This window comes from Narcine bancroftii, chromosome 7 (assembly GCF_036971445.1).
Source record: "Narcine bancroftii isolate sNarBan1 chromosome 7, sNarBan1.hap1, whole genome shotgun sequence".
NCBI lineage: Eukaryota > Metazoa > Chordata > Chondrichthyes > Torpediniformes > Narcinidae > Narcine > Narcine bancroftii.
The window spans coordinates 49,124,508-49,141,275 of record NC_091475.1 but is presented as its reverse complement, the minus strand read 5'-3'; the positions used below and the strand labels follow the sequence as shown (position 1 = coordinate 49,141,275).

Below are 16,768 nucleotides of genomic sequence, written 5' to 3'. Positions count from 1 at the left end.
ATGTCCTCAGGCAGATGGTCGAGGAAAATGCCCTCGAAGAGTGGGCAGTTAGTGTGATCACCCATGAGCGCGAGTATCTCATCCATCAGCTCCATCGGGGACTGGTCCCACAGGGCGTTGAGGTGCAGCATCCGAGCAGCATGCTGGCGCCTGGATAGTCCGAGGGATACGGTGAGCACTCGCTTGATGGTCTCGTATTTGTCTTCGATGGGTGGGTGCTGAATGAGGTGCAGCACGTGTCTGGCTGTGGCCTGGTCCAGGCCAGCGACCACATGGTAGAATTTGGTTGTGTCGGATGAAATCTGGCAGAGGTGAAACTGAGTCTCCGCGTGGCCGAACCAGGTCTCCGGCTCCAGAACCCAGTATTCAGGCAGCTTGACGGCTATAGCACTGATCCCAGGTTCGCTCATGATGGGTTCAAAGACGTTTGATCCAGTCAGAGTCACCAATTGTACCAGCAGCTACACTGCTACTGAAAGAACACACAACCAGACAGGTTGAGCTCAGAGAGCAGAACTGATTTATTGCAGGCTGCTGGGCTGGACTTATACTCCCAGCCCGGACCTGGCTGAGAGCCGCGCTGGGAGGCACTGACATCACCCGGGCGTCACGTGGTCCCCCAGTGTGGGCTTGTGAGCCCAGTGCTGAGAAGAAGGGGAAACCCCCAACAGTGCCATTTTGGTCGGCTGCCCCACTGTGTGGATTACAAGTGGAGCCAGTTCACCTGCCTAGTGGTGTGCCGCCACAGTACCCATATTTGCAAAATGTGGGTATGACTCTGAAGATCCCATCTCTTGGTAACCTCCAGCAATGTTATATTATTAAAAACTTTATTTTATATAGCTTACTCTCTTGACATTCTCCAGTTTTTTTTTTCTCTTTTCTAATTTCTTTCTCTTTTCCTGTTTTTTTTGGGGGGGGTGGTTGGTGTGGGAGGGAGGGGGAGATTTTGTGTTCAGCCCTTCCAGATTTGTGCAGAACCCTGAGCTTCCCAACAGTTAAGTTGATAAATTCCAACTTTCTCAAAATGCCTCTAAAATGTTTTGAAGTGAACGAAGTTCACTTGAAATGCAACCTACTACTACAGTGTTGGCAAATGTGGCAGCTATTATTTACTTTCTCGTGATGCATATTTCTGATCCACCAAACTTCTGAATCTCTTTCAATAAGAATGGGACAGAGGATATTTGAATTCATTATTTGTATTGATCAGATTATAGTTGACGCATTGTGTTAGTTCAACTGACCTAAAAGTGTTTTGCCACTGATTTTAGTTTGTACTCAGCATTGATGCCTCTCATGTAAATGTCCAGCAATAGTCGACCAGCATTGATGTACTCCAGTTGCCCTGATATTGCTTTACCATGGACAGAATGTCCTTGTGAAACCTTTCACCATGATTGTCACTGAGTGCCCCAAGATTGGCAGGGAAGAAATCAAGTGCAAATGCAGAAAATATATTTTCAATGAATATGTTGCACTTCATGATTTTGTATGACTGAAGCACATGATCTCAAGCAGGAACTCACAAAAATGGCTTCTATTAAAAAGGCAGTACATGATAGGAACGTTTTTAAGAGGAGTTTTGTGATCAGCAGCCCATAAAATACACCCAAAAGTGTTCAGGAAGAACACTTGTTTGTTGTCCAGTGTTATGTAAAAGATGCATGAGGTCAAAATAATCAATTTGTTGATGTAAGATGTAGTTTATCTCAAAAATAGATTCAACTGGCTTGACATTTACTGGAGTTTTGATTTTGCATATCATTACTATCTGTATCTTCTCTCTAGAGCTTGCTATTACAAAGAAGTATATATTCAATGTGCAAAGTGTGAAGAATACTGAACATTACAGTGAACTTGTCACACTTGTGTTTGATCAATGAGCTCTGATCCCATTAAACATCCCAATTTGTTTAAAATAGCTCTCTCATCTTAAGATTAGACAGAAAAGAAAACCTAAACAAAAACAAAAATCCTGTGTTTGTTGGAAATCTGAAATACATAGCAAGCCAGGCAACATCTGTGGAGAGACAAGCGGATTTAATGTTTTAAGTCGATGACCTATTAAATCTTAAAATGCTTTAAGAAAGGGCAAAGGACAAGAGTTGTGGTAAGCTGGATGGCAGGAAAAATTAGGGACAACAAGGGATAGTATGATTAATAGAAATAGAAAAGATGTGCAAAAGGAAATTATATTCCTATTCTCAGAGTTGTACATTGTATTTTCATTCCTTCTTGTATGCCCTGTTCAAGTATCACTGCTCAAGGTATTTCTATTCAATAAAATCCTCAGACCCATTCTTTGCAGACAACAATATTGTTTATTCAAACCTCATAGCTGGACCCTCCTAGAGTTACTCAAAATCTAGTATGGTCCTTGTCCTGGGGCCATTGACATAATATTCTTGGTTCCAGTATTAATTCCAGCCTAGTTATTTCAATTTATCTCTGTGTCAGTATAAATTCTATGAAATTTGACAGCTGTCTCTCCAACTCCAGTGACATTCCAAGCTTAAATCACTGTCTATCCCAGTGGTCTTCCCAAAACCATTGTAACAATTTGTCTTATTCTTAGTTCCAGTGGTCTTCCCAGACACAGTGGTATTGATAACCCCACAGTCACTGCCTCTCTGTGTTCCCAGACACTTGTTTTCATAGATTCCTGTGTCTATGATTTCCCAATCTTGGCAGTTATTCCATTCCCAGTTTTTCTGGTTATTCTCAGTCCCAATGCCATTAGTAGGTCCAGTGATATCATACGGCCTTTTAATACCTGGTGGTTGTGGCAGGTCAAGTGTCATCGCAACCATTGCACTCCCCCTGCCTGTCATTTCCATTTTCAGTGGTCATCCCGAATCCAGTGCATCCACCTGTTATTCCGAATTACAGTACATTCCAGACCAATTATTATGACAATGTCAACTTCTATCAATATCAGTCCACGTCAGTCATCCTCTTGTCCCTACCATCAGTGGAGCGATCCGGGCCAGTCCCACGACCTGACCTCTCCATTGCCTGTATCTCCAAGCGGCGGCCCTGGGTGACGTCAGTGTTCCGGGAGGACGTGTTGCCACAGCGACCGCACCGCTCGTCCATCACCACGGCAACGGTCAGCGACGACAGCAAACCGCAGCGGACAAAATAAATTGAGCTCCGGGGCACGCGTTTGGCCGCCTTCCTTTCTTGCGGCTCGTGGAGGTCGAGCGGCGCGGGCATGAGCGAGGTAACAGCGTTCCCGCGGGGGATTCTCCGGCAAGAGTTGGGGCGAGCTCTCGGAATGAGCTGGCGAGGAATCTGCGGGGACACAGAAGCACGAGATTGGGGGCGGCAATGCGGGGGGAGGGCACGGAGCCCATGCCCAGAGAGCGGTCCTTCATCGCCAGTGGTCTGATTCTCCGGACACAGTTTCATGGTGTGATGGGGAAAAAGCCTCACGAGTAAATTACGGCCCAAGAACCAAGTCAGGAGAAGGATTTAAAGTGCAAATGAAGGTACAGTGCACGTTTTCGCACGTGTAACTGGGGGGACCACCTCACCTTCTCTCCATGGAGTGAAGTTGGTGAAAGTCCCATCACAGCAAAAAAAAAACCTTCCATCCAAAATGAAAACACTATTTGCCCTCCAAATAGTGGGTAAATTAAAAGATGCCAACATTATTGAGCAATTGAAGCTCTTGAGTGGGCACCCCCCCCCCCCACTCATCCTCTCATTTTTGGGTGTTTCCTCTTTTTAACCTTTCTTTTGTAAGGTCCTTCTGAGTTGTCAGGGCCAACATTTACCAGCACGACTGGCTTCTTTGTATTTTGTTTCTCACACACACACACACAAAGACTGCGGAACACGTCGAGTTTGCTTGTTTACTTTGTTCCGCAAAACAGAGCCCTGCAGTTTTTGCTTCCAGCTCCACAAAAGCTGTAAACATGTCCGTTTATCTCAGAAGAAAAACGGACTTTATTTTAAAAGGCACCTTCAACTATTGATTACTGGGATGTTTTACAGACAAAGAAATTTCACCAACTTTTAATTTCAAAATCTGAATATTCATGGCTTGCATTTCTATTCCCAGACCGAATGAGGAGAGGCTTCCCTCACCTTCCACCCCACCTCTATTCAACAGATCATACTTCTCAATTTTCACCAACTCCAACAAGATTCTACCATGAGAGCTGAAGACACAGGAGCAGAAATAGGCTGTTCAGCATGAGTCTGTCCTGCCATCCACCAACAGACTCCTCAATGACAAACTCAATCAGAGATTCATTTAAGGACTCTTATTTGTGCATTTTATTGATTTCCTTTTTGTTATTTTACAGTTCTTTATTGACTTACAAATTGACGTTGTGTACAGTTTTCTCTTGTTCTGCCAATTAGTGGTCATTCTCAGGGTTGTATGTGATGTCATGTATGTACTCGGATAATAAATCTGAAATCTATTTTTCCATTCAGCCCCACTGCTTGGCCTTCTCTCCATAACCTTTGATGCCCTGGCTAATCAAGAACCTGTAAATCTCTGCCTTAAATACACCCCAATAACGGCCTCCAAAACTGCCTGCGGCAACAAATTCCAGAGATTCACCACCTCTGTTCCATGTTCTCTGGCTAAAGAAATTCCTTTGCATCTAAGTGGCCATTTCTGAAGTTGTGCTCTCTTTCCCTAGACTCTCCCACCATGGGAAATAACCTTTCAACATTTAAAATGTTTCTATGAGATCCCTAAATTTCAACAAGTAGAGGTAAAGAGCCATACAAAGGTTCTTCACATGACAACCCATTCATTCAAGTTAAAGGTACCTTTTATTGTCACAAAATACATTTCAAATGTATATATACATTTATATATTTTTTTAAAAACTTTGTCTGCCATAAGAAAGAGAAGCACAAGAGAGTCCCTGCAGAGTCACAGAGTGTCTGTAGATTCATCTTCAGTGCTTCTGCAGCCACACAAACTCTTGTTCGATTTGATTCCTTGCATCAAAATTGTGAACATCCTCTGAACCCTCTGTAGCATCATCACATCCTTTCTTAAATGAGGAGCCTAAACCTGTTCACAATACTCCAAGTGACACCTCACCAATGCCTTTTAAAGTCTCAGCATCACATTCCTACTTTTACATTCTATTCCTTTTGAAATGAATGTTAGCATTGTATTTGCTTTCTTTACCACTGACTCAACCTATAAGTTTACCTTAATGGTTATCCTACAAAAGGATCCCAAGTCCCTTTACATCTGGGAATTTACAGTTTTCTCCCCATTTAGAAAAGAATCTTCCCATTTAATTTTTCTACCATATTGCATGACCGTTCACTTTCCGACGTTGTATTTCATTTGCTATTTCTCTGCCCATTCTCCTAATCTATCTCTTAAGTCCTCTGCAGCCTCCCTACCTGCTCCTCCACCTACCTGCATACCATCTGCAAACTTGCCCACAAATCTATTCATTCCATAATTGAAATAATTGATATACAACATAAAAAAACACCCTTAATGCCAACCCCAGTGGAACACCACTAGCAGTTGCCAACAAAACATGATCCCTGTATTCTGACTCTCTGCTTCCTGTCAATCAGCCAATGCTCTACCCACACTTGTATGTTTCCTGTTACACCATGGGTTCTCACCTTGTTAAGTAGCCTCATGTGCGGCACCTTATCAAAGGCCTTCTGAAAATATAAATACACAACATCCACTGCACCTCCTTTATCCAGCCTGCTTGTCACTTCTGCAAAGAATTCCAATAGGTTTGTCAAGCAAAATTTTTCCTGAAAGAAACCATGTTGGCTTCGATCTTTCTTGTAATGTGCCTCCAAGTACTCCCAAACCTCATCTTTCACAATTGACTCTCGTATCTTCCCAACCATTGACATCAGGCTAACTGGTCAAATTTTCTAATGGTCCTATACCACACTTAACTCTTATGTTCTTTGTATACTTTTAAAAAATATTTTATTTTTCATTTTCCATCAATAAACAAAGAAACAACATCACAAATTGCTTCAACAATCTAAGTACTTGTGATGTTTCCACCCCTTCCCTCTCCTACCCCCCTTAAAAAAAGAGAAAGAAAAAAAAGAGAATGCTGGGTGCGGTGTCAGCCCTTCGGATGAATATCCAGGAGGCCATGGACCCACCCCCTTATGTAATTTCTTTTAACAATCCATCTATTGGTAATTTTTGTCAGGGTGTGGCTACATTTGTGCTCCAGTGTATGTCAGATATGGCTACCATATTTTAACAAAGGTGCTATGCCAGTTTCTAGGATGGTATGTGATTTTTTTCAGCTATGCATCTTGGTAGTTCACCTACTGATAAGAAGAAGAGGGGAGTCAGACTTCCAGGTCATTGCTATGCACTTTTTGCTACAGACGAAGCAATTAATATGAATTGAATTTGTAATTTGGTTAATTTATAGCTTATGTTCATGATGTTCCCCAGAAGATACAATATTGGATCTGGCAGAAAGGTTATTTTTATTATCCTTGTTAATTTACCATAATGGAGCCACCTTTGCGCAGGTGTTCTTTATATACTTGAGAAGCTTTTTGTATCATCGTTGATATTATTGTCTAGCCTACTTTCCTACTTCATCTTTTCCCCCTTTTGAGTTTTTCATTACCTTCTGCAAGGTTTTAAAATCTTCCCAAATCCTCTATCTTCCCACTAATTTCAGCTTCATTGTATGCCCTCTCTTTTGCATTTATGTTTTCTGTGACTTCCCTTGTCAGCCACAGTTGTGACATTTTTCCATTTGAATATATGCTTTTTTTTGGGTATGTATTGATCCTGCACCTTCCTCATTTTTTTGCAGAAATTTCATCCATTGCTACACTGCCATCCTCCCTACTAGTACCCCCTTCCAATCCACTTTAGCCAGTTTCTCTCTCATGCCACTGTAAATCTCTTTACTCCACTGAAATACTGACACGTCGGACTTTAGTTTTTCCTTGTTAAATCACAAATTGCATTCAGTCATATTCTGATCACTGCTCCCTAATGATTCCTTTATCCTAAGCTCAGTCCAGTACAGCTGATACCCTAGTTTCAACAAGCTGCTCTAAAAAGCCATCTTGAAGGCTTTCTACAAATTCTCTCCATTGAGATCCAGTCCCAAATTAATTTTCCCAATCGACTTCAATGTTAAAATCCACCTTGACTATCATAACATTGGCCTTCTGACATACATTTTCTATTTTCTGTTGTAATTTGTTGTCCATATTCCAGCTACTGTTTGGAGGACTGTAAGTAACTGCCAACAGTGTTCTTTTACCCCATTTCTGAATTCAGCCCACAATGATTCTATATCTTCTGATCCTATGTCACTGCTTTATAATAAATTTAATGCTATTCCTTACAATCAGAGTCATGCTTTTCCCTCTGCTTACCTGCCTATCCTTTTGATGCACTGTGTATCCTTGGACATTCACTCACAGTGACATCCATCCTTTAGCCACAACACTGCCATGGCCACTATAACATACCTGCTGATCTGTAGTTGAACTTCAAAGTCACCCACTTTATTTCTTATGCCGCCTGAATTTAAATATAAAACCTTTAGGCCTGTATTTGTTACTTCTTTTGACTGTGCCCTTGTTGCATTGCAACTCATCCCACTGGCTGCAATTTTGCCCTATCTGCCTGTACTTCCACACAAACTCCTTACAGCTGTCTCTTCTTGTGTACTGACCACCTCTTCCTCTGCTTCTTCACTTTTTACCCATCCCTCTACAAATCTAGTTTAAACCAAACCCCCTTCACCCACAGCATTAGCAAACCTCCCTGCCAGGGCACTGGTTCTTCTTCATTTCAGATGCAACCTGTCCCACTTGTATAGGTTACTCCTTCCACAGAAAAGTTTCCAATGATCCAAGAACTTGAAAACCTGTCCCCCTGCACCATATTGTCAGTCACTCATTTGTCTGTACTATCTTCAGGTTCTGAACTTGCCTACCTTGCGGCACCAGGAGTAATTCAGAGATTATCACCTTGGAGATCCTGCTCCAGCCTTTTTTCTAACTCCCCAAACTTACTTTGCAGGACATCTATCCATTCCTGCCAATGTCATTGGTACGAATACGTACTACCAACTCTAGCTGCTCACGCTCCTCTTTCAGAATATTCTACATCTGCTCAGAGACATCTTGGACTCGAGCACCCCAGAGGTAATACACTATCCTGGAGTCTCTTCTGTGGCTGCAGAATCTCCTATCTTCTAACAATCAAGTTCCCATGACTATCACTCTACCTGAACAGACTTCCCTTCTGAAGCTCAGAGCTGACCATTGTGCTATTGTCTGTCTGCTGCCTTGCCAAGGTCATCCCCTTCAAAGAGGTTGATCTTTTGTTCAGGGGAATAGCCACAGAGTGGCTTACCTTTTATGATTTTTTTAAACATAGAATTTACACCTTTTATCTATTCAAAAATGTCTTCCTACCTTCCGGAGTGGCCATTCACACAAAACAACCAAAACTTGAAAGCTCTGTTTCCTCACGCAAGTTTAAACAGCATACTGGAAGCGTGGTAATTAAAGAGGCGAGACTTGCTATTCATTTTCCCATTGTTTCAAGAATGCCTATAGCCTCTCATTTCTGTTTCGATTTTTTTTACACAGACTGCGTTCTGGAAATTTGGGAATCATTCCCTGAAACATAATGGCTGTGTAAAAAAACATATGACTTACTCAGCCTCCCAGATGATCTTCAGTTCATCCACCTCCAGCTCTAGTTCCTTAATATGGGAACTGGAGTTCGCTGCACTTCCTGTATTAGATTTCATGAATTGTCACATCCTGTAGGAGGACATTCCACTGCCATATCTGCCATAATTCCTGCACTGTGCCATGGGCAACCAAGACTAAATCAACAATAATGAAAGACAAAACCTACCCTTCTCACCTGCTCCTTTGGCCTCAGCCTCTTCCCCAAAGCCTTTTGAGCTAAAGCCTCAATTCCCCACTCCAAGTCTGCCCCACTCACACATTGGCAGCTCCACTTATAGAATATAGAACATTACAGCACAGTATTCACCACTTTGAACAAGCCTTTTTCTGTACTCTCACGCTCCAACCATTTGACATATATTTCTCTCCCAATGCAGCATTTTGAAGGAACTGTTCCCTTTGTGACTCCCTGGTGTCCTGTGCTGTCTCGACCCAACCATTCGCCATCTTATCATGTTTTCCTATGCAACCAGAGGAAATTTGTCACCTTTTATATCCAACATGGAAAGTCTTTACAGATGAAGCAGAGATTCACTTAAATTGCAAATCCAGTGAATTCATTCAGTAATCACAGTGTGTTCTCTACAATGGAGAACCATATGCACATTGGGAGATCACTTTGTGGAGCATCTGTGTTCAGTCCACAGGAGTGACCCTGAGCTTTGGATTGCCTGATACTTTATTTCTCCATCCACTCTCACTCAGACCTGTCTGTGACCTCTTCCACTGTGACAATTAGGACTAGTGTAAGCCCAATAAACACCTCATCTTTGATCTGGGTACTTGGCATACTTCCAGATTCAATATGGAATACTCTAACTAGAGGTCACTTTTTCTATGTCAGTACTGACGGTTTATCCTGTAGATTGTCCACCTGTGATGTTTAGTTCAGTTCTTCTCTCGCCTTCACTACAACCAAACTGCCATGCATGTCCTACAATCCTGCTTTTAGCAACAGATAACATAGAAAAAGTAGCATAACCACCCTCGAACTGCTTCACCTGGTCTCACTCTCACAAATATTCCTTTTATCCTATCCTATGCAACTTTCTCTGCAATTTAAATATATGTACTTTTCCTAGTTCTGATAGAGGCTCTCTTACATGAAACATTAATTTTGCTATTTATTCGACAGATATTGCCTGACCAGCTGAATGTTTCCAATACTTTATTTCAAATTTCCATCATCTATAGTTGAAAACCATGGATTTTACCCTAACAGGAACATGTTGGCCTTAAATCCTTGCTATTTCCTCTTTGAATACTACTCACTATGCAGACGTAGACCTGCTTGCAAGTAGATCCTCTCAAACCAGCCAGGTCCACTCTTGTGTTAATGAATGACTTTATCCTAATTTAAGACCTTGATTACAGGTCCACCCCTATTAACTTTAAAATGTACAGAACTGTGGTAACTTTCTCCAAAATGGTACCCATTGATACTCCCTCTAATTAGCCATCTACATTTCCCAAGACAAGGTCCAGTAATGAAAACATAATAACATAAGAAATAGGAAGAGAGGTAGGGCATCTGGCCATCAGGCCTCCTCATAGGCCAATCCTCTAATCTCTGCAATAAACCTAGTAAGTCTCCTCTGAACTGCCTCCAAAGCCAGGACAGTAAAACCCCCAGCATCTGGGACAAATGCAGATAGGCAGATGCCAAATAAGTGAATTTGCTGTTTGCTTGAGATTGCATGTCACGTAGATTTGCAAACCGACCACTAGGTGGCGTTAATTTTAAACTTTCATATTTTTTACCTATTTATTTTCCATGATTTTATTTTGCTGGTTGCTTGATGTTGCTGATTGCTTGAATTCCAAATAACAGGGATTTTACTGTATATTGTTTCTCAGCTAAGGAGACTAGAAGTTTATGCAATAGTCCAGCTATGGCCTTGCCAGTGCCCTGAACAGTTGCCACAGAATTTCCCTGTTCTTAAATACAATCCCTTAATCAATGAAGACCAATATTCTGTTTGCTTTCTTTAATTACCTGTTGCACCTTCAAACTAACCTTTTGTGTTTCATGCACCAGGACTCCCAAGTCCCTCTGCAGACCTGTATGCTGCTGTCTTTCACCATTCAAATAATAATCTTATCTTCTATTTTTCCCCTCCAAAGTGTATGATTTTACATTTAACAATATCATACTCCTTATGTTAAACCCTTGCTCACTCATGTCTCTGCACAGTTTGGTTTTCCACTCACCAAACTTAGATGGTTGATCCCCTCATCCAAATTGCTGTTGTTCATCATGAACAGATGTGGGCGCAGTACCGACCTCTACGGCACTCTGAGAAACACCCTTATCCCAATTCTTTGTTTTTTCTTTCCTCATCAATCCCATGACTATGACCATACTTGACCATGACAATGACCAACTTAATGCTTCCTTAATTTTCCTTCTCTCATTCATCCATCTACATTTGATTGGAAAAAGCTCTTCTTGACCCTGCACAAAAATGTCACCCTCTCTGAGCTTTTAATGCTAAGATAATCCCAGTTTAAATTTGGGAAATTGAATTTCCCCAGTACAATAACCCTATTTTTAGTGCATTTCCCTGAATGCTGCCTCCATATTTGTTCCACTATCTCCTGTTGATTGCTAGGAGGCCTGTAAAACTGTCCCAGTGAAATGGCAACACCTTTTTGTTTCTAATCCCTACTTGTATGGCCTCATTTATGAAGATAGGATCTCCTTCCTGAAACAATATTAGGCTAATAGTACAATAATGCCTCTCTTTATATTTCCCCATCTATTTTGCTTGAGAATTTCAAACCCTGGGGTATTGAATTGCCAGTCCTTCCCATCCTTTAACCATAGAACATTGAATATTGCAGTATAGTACAAGCCCTTCAGCCCACTATGTTGAGCTCACCTATACATACCAAAAAAACTTTAAAAAAAAATGAAACCCTCCCTACTTCATAACCCTATATTTTTCTTTCATCCATGTGCTTGTCTAAGAGTCTCTTTAATGCCCCAATTGTTCCAGCCTCCACCACCATGCATAGCAATGCATTTCAGGCATCCACAACTCTCTGTGTAAAAATGCTTACCCCGATCTCTCCCCTAAACCTTCCTCCCTTCTCTTTATACAGATGTTCTCTGGTATTTGCCACTCGAGCCCTGGAAAAAAGGCATTGATTGTCTACCTTATCTCTGCCTCTCATGATTTTGTAGTCAAGTCAATCTATAAAAAATAAATAAATAATTGTTTCTTTGTTCCTTAATCCTACATGCCAAGGCCTATACATGCCAAGGCCTATACATGCCAAGGCCTATACATGCCAAGGCCTACTCATGCCCCCTTCAAGCTCTCCTAAGTCCTTTCTTAAGTTCCTTCCTGGCTACCATGTAATTCTCATGAGCCCTTCCTGTTCTTTGCTTCCTAAATCTAATGTCTGCTTCCTTCTTCCTCTTAACTAGCTACCTTACCAGTTTTCTCAACCACAATTCTCCTGTCTCAGTGGGATAAACCTATCTAGAACCCCACGAAAATGATCCCTAAATATCCTCCACTTTACTTCTGACCCTGGCACCTGGGAGGAAACATACCATCCAGGAGTCTCAATCTTATTTACAGAAACCCCCAACAGTATCCAAAATGGTATATTTATTGTTGCGGGGAATGGACAAAGAGATACTCTGCATTGACTGCCTCTTCCCCTCTCCTAAGAGTCACCCAGCTACCTGCCTCTTGCTTTTTGGGTGTGACTATCTCCCTCTGTCTATCACCCTCTCTGCCTCCTGAATGATTCAGATTTCAACCAGCTCCAGTTCACTAACTTGGTCTGCAAGTAGATGCAGCTGGATGAACCTCTTGCAGTGTACTCCCAAATTTCCCACATCCTGCAATTGGACCATTCCACTGCCCTAATTGCCATCCTACTACCTACTCTTACCTTACCTGCTGTATTTCCTCAGCCTCTACTCGCCAAAGCTTCAATATCCTCTCCTGCACAAGCCCACTCTTGTAGTCCCCGACCGAATAGAAACCATGTCTCAGTTATGGCCACAGCATTGTCGACCCATTCTTAAGTAAAGTTTGAGTTCATTTACTTTACAAGTGCAAGTCCTTGCAATAAAACAAGCAACTTAGCTTTGTTTTTTTTTTGGTGCACTTACTCGCTTGTTTTGCTGACTAGTTTTTCTATTTCTCCTCCAGATGATTGTACCCCTCTGTCTGAACAACTGTCCCATTCCCCTGCCAACTCAGTGTAAATCTTTGCAAACTTCACAGCAAGATTGTTAATCCAACTCTGCAAGGTGCAACCTGTCAAGCTTGTTCAGCTTCTATCCTCTCCAGAAACAGTCCCAGCTATCCAGGAACCTAAAGCACATCCCCCTTCACTGTTCTTCAGCCACACATTCACCTGGCATCCAACTACCTCTATACTCACTAGCTTGTGACACCAGAAGCAATTCAGAAATTACAATTTAATTTTATATGTAAATTTATTCATACCGCATGGAAACAGGCCATTTCAGCCCACAAGTCCGTACTGCCCAATTTACACCATTTCGAATGGTGGGAGGAAACCAGAGCCCTCGGGGAATACCCATGCAGACACAGGGAGAACGTACAAATGCCTTCCAGACGGTGTGGGATTGTCCCGATTACTGGTGCTGTAAAGGCATTGCGCTAACTGCTACACCAACTGTGCCACCCAATATTCAAAGTCCTGCTCTTTAAATAGTTTTCTAGTTCCCTTAACACTTATTGCAGGACCTCATTACTTCAACTCCCCAAGTAATTGGTACAAACATGTACCACAAACTAGAGCTGTTCACACTCCCCTTTCAAAATGTTCTTCAAGTGCTCTGAGACATTCTTGTCCCTAATACCAGGAAAGCAACATACCAACCTGGATTCTTTTGTGCATCCACAGAAATGCCTATCTGCCCCCCAATCTGATAGAATCTCCTATCTCTTTTGTTCTCCCAGTCTTGATTCACTTCCACAGCCCATTTTTTATACTGCAATGCCCACTTTGGAGAAAAAAATTGGTATGTTGCTACTTTTTTTCCCTGAGGAGCCATTCTTTCCAACAATACCCCACATGGTATACTTGCTTGAGAGGGAAATAAATGTAGGGGACTTCTGCACTACCTGCCTGCCTTTCCTAGCGCTCTCTTTCTGTATCTACGGAGCGACCACTCAGTACATGCATTGTCTATGACGTTCTCCCCATCTAGGAGCTCCACAATTAGTTCATCTGCGGCTCCATACTTCTAAGCAATCTGCCAGGAACTGCAACTGGACACGCTTCCTGCAGGTGTGGCACTGGAAATACTTCTTGCAACAAAATGGTTTAATTGTACACCTATTTACTATATAATTTTGCATTATTTTTTACTGAATAGAATGATGATCAAAACCCTGTAGAAAAGGACACTGAAAGATCTGCATACAATTCTACCCAAGAAATGGAGTCAGCAGCTGAACCAGTGACAGAAATTGTGGCAGAGCCAGCGGCAAAGATTGGAGAACCAGCAAAAGAGACTGCAAGAGAACCAACAGCAGAGACTGCTGCGGAAGCTGCGGGAGAACCGGCGGCGGAGGCTGCGGGAGAACCGGCGGCGGAGGCTGCGGGAGAACCGGCGGCGGAGGCTGCGGGAGAACCGGCGGCGGAGGCTGCGGGAGAACCGGCGGCGGAGGCTGCGGGAGAACCGGCGGCGGAGGCTGCGGGAGAACCGGCGGCGGAGGCTGCGGGAGAACCGGCGGCGGAGGCTGCGGGAGAACCGGCGGCGGAGGCTGCGGGAGAACCGGCGGCGGAGGCTGCGGGAGAACCGGCGGCGGAGGCTGCGGGAGAACCGGCGGCGGAGGCTGCGGGAGAACCGGCGGCGGAGGCTGCGGGAGAACCGGCGGCGGAGGCTGCGGGAGAACCGGCGGCGGAGGCTGCGGGAGAACCGGCGGCGGAGGCTGCGGCAGAACCGGCGGCGGAGGCTGCGGCAGAACCGGCGGCGGAGGCTGCGGCAGAACCGGCGGCGGAGGCTGCGGCAGAACCGGCGGCGGAGGCTGCGGCAGAACCGGCGGCGGAGGCTGCGGCAGAACCGGCGGCGGAGGCTGCGGCAGAACCGGCGGCGGAGGCTGCGGCAGAACCGGCGGCGGAGGCTGCGGCAGAACCGGCGGCGGAGGCTGCGGCAGAACCGGCGGCGGAGGCTGCGGCAGAACCGGCGGCGGAGGCTGCGGCAGAACCGGCGGCGGAGGCTGCGGCAGAACCGGCGGCGGAGGCTGCGGCAGAACCGGCGGCGGAGGCTGCGGCAGAACCGGCGGCGGAGGCTGCGGCAGAACCGGCGGCGGAGGCTGCGGCAGAACCGGCGGCGGAGGCTGCGGCAGAACCGGCGGCGGAGGCTGCGGCAGAACCGGCGGCGGAGGCTGCGGCAGAACCGGCGGCGGAGGCTGCGGCAGAACCGGCGGCGGAGGCTGCGGTGGAGGCTGTAGCAGAATCAGTGGCAGAAACTGGAGAAATAACCAGAAAGACCGGTGCTGAACCAGCTGGACAAACAATGGTGGAGATGGCAACTAAACTAGAGGAACAAGCCATTACCACATTTGAAACTGAGCCAATAAGTAAAAGTGAAACAAATGTCACTACAGTTCAAGAAACATCTACAGCTGAGACTTTAGTTTCAACTATGACAGAGATGACTGCAGAAGCTGAAGAGAAATTTGCAACCTGTTTTGAAGATCCATATAAGCGATCTGTTTTGTACATGGAAAAACACAATATTCTACAGATATTTCAGGTTGGTTGGATGCTTCAAAAACCACCTCATTTTCAATAGGTTAAACTTACTGAAGGAAAAATTTCCTTTAGCTAGTACCAGATTACCATTCCATATTTTTTTTAGGGAGGAGTGGATTTGTGTATGATAGATGGCTGGGTTAAGTTCCTTATTGTTTCCTTTCTTCTCTGTCCCAGTATGCGTACAGGCACAGAAGACTAAATTTACTGTTGTCAGTGATTTACATGCTCTTCACTTGTTCTCGGTTGAGCTGGCTAATCTCAGTCAGGGATGTGACAAGAATCCTCTGAACTGGCATCAGTGTCCCTAAATCTAGAAGGAAAGAGATCATTTAGGGTTCCTGCAAAAAAATGTTTTTCTGGTCACTTTTGCTAAACCAAGCCGTGGACACAGGATAAGGACATGATTCTCCTTATCTGTGGTGTGGCATACGAGGAAGTCACACTGTTCAGGTTCACAGGTGAAAAATTGTTACTTTCCTGATGTCCTGTGGCGAACTCTGGCCCTTAGTGCCACATTAGCCAAGATTTAGAAGAGGAATAAATGGTTATTAAAATCCGATAAATGCAGTCATCCAGGCTGTGTCACCAGTGCTGGCTCTTTTACAGAGCTATCTAATTAGAGTCCCTTCTCTCCTGATTCCCATGGGCGTGAAAATGCTTTTCACATTTTTATTGAAATTTACTGAAGAATCTTATTAGCATCCTTCCAAAAATCACAACGATTCACTGTAAAAAGTAAAGGTTCCATGTGTTTCTCTGGTTCTTTTGCCTATCACAGGGCTGGCCAAACTTTTTTGATTGTGGACCACATTAAAAAAAAACATAAGGAGTCACAGGCCAAACAATATAAAGCCCGGCAATTTTCAACCAGTTACACTGCAATAAAAATGGTGTTTTTAGACCAGAAAACCCCTGTTCCATTGAAAATTGATTGTCAATCAAAATAATTATATGACAGTTCAACTGTTGACATTACAGTAGTTTATTGATATGCTCAGATATTACTATTGGCATTTCTGTTTCTTCGATTCTAATTGAGTTTTTTGAGAAAGTAACAAAAGAAATTGATGAAGGTAGGATAGTAAATGTGGTTTATATGGATTTTAGTCAGACCCCCAATGGTAGACTTGTTCAGAAAGTCATGAGGCATGGGATCCATCTGTGGATTCAGAATTAGCTTGCCTGCAGAAAGCAGAGGGTGCAAGCAAATGGAATGTATTCTGCCTGGAGGTCAGTAACTCGTGGAGTTATGCAGCAATCTGTTCTGGGACCCCTGCTCTTTGTGTTTTTT

General features: G+C 43.7%; 2 protein-coding genes across 6 annotated transcripts in view; one reads left to right on the top strand and one right to left on the bottom strand.

Moving 5' to 3' along the window:
* klhl15 (kelch-like family member 15) overlaps window positions 1-3,074 on the bottom strand; it is a 34,822-nt gene extending 31,748 nt beyond the window's left edge. The window contains exon 1 of the mRNA XM_069890039.1: window positions 2,970-3,074. Coding sequence (XP_069746140.1) covers window positions 2,970-2,972 — 3 coding nt within the window. The 5' untranslated portion in view covers window positions 2,973-3,074. The remainder of the gene's footprint in view (window positions 1-2,969) is intronic.
* Window positions 1-16,768, top strand: part of LOC138738894 (coiled-coil domain-containing protein 8 homolog) — a 71,356-nt gene that overhangs the window by 14,092 nt on the left and 40,496 nt on the right. The window contains exons 1-2 of one of the 5 annotated variants that reach the window (XR_011341847.1): window positions 3,067-3,226; window positions 14,090-15,475. Coding sequence is in view for 4 of the 5 variants with exons in the window: in XM_069890045.1 (XP_069746146.1) it covers window positions 3,218-3,226; window positions 14,090-15,475 (1,395 nt within the window). In the remaining variant the exon portion in view is untranslated. The other 4 variants (XM_069890045.1, XM_069890046.1, XM_069890047.1 and 1 more) reach the window with 4 other exon arrangements.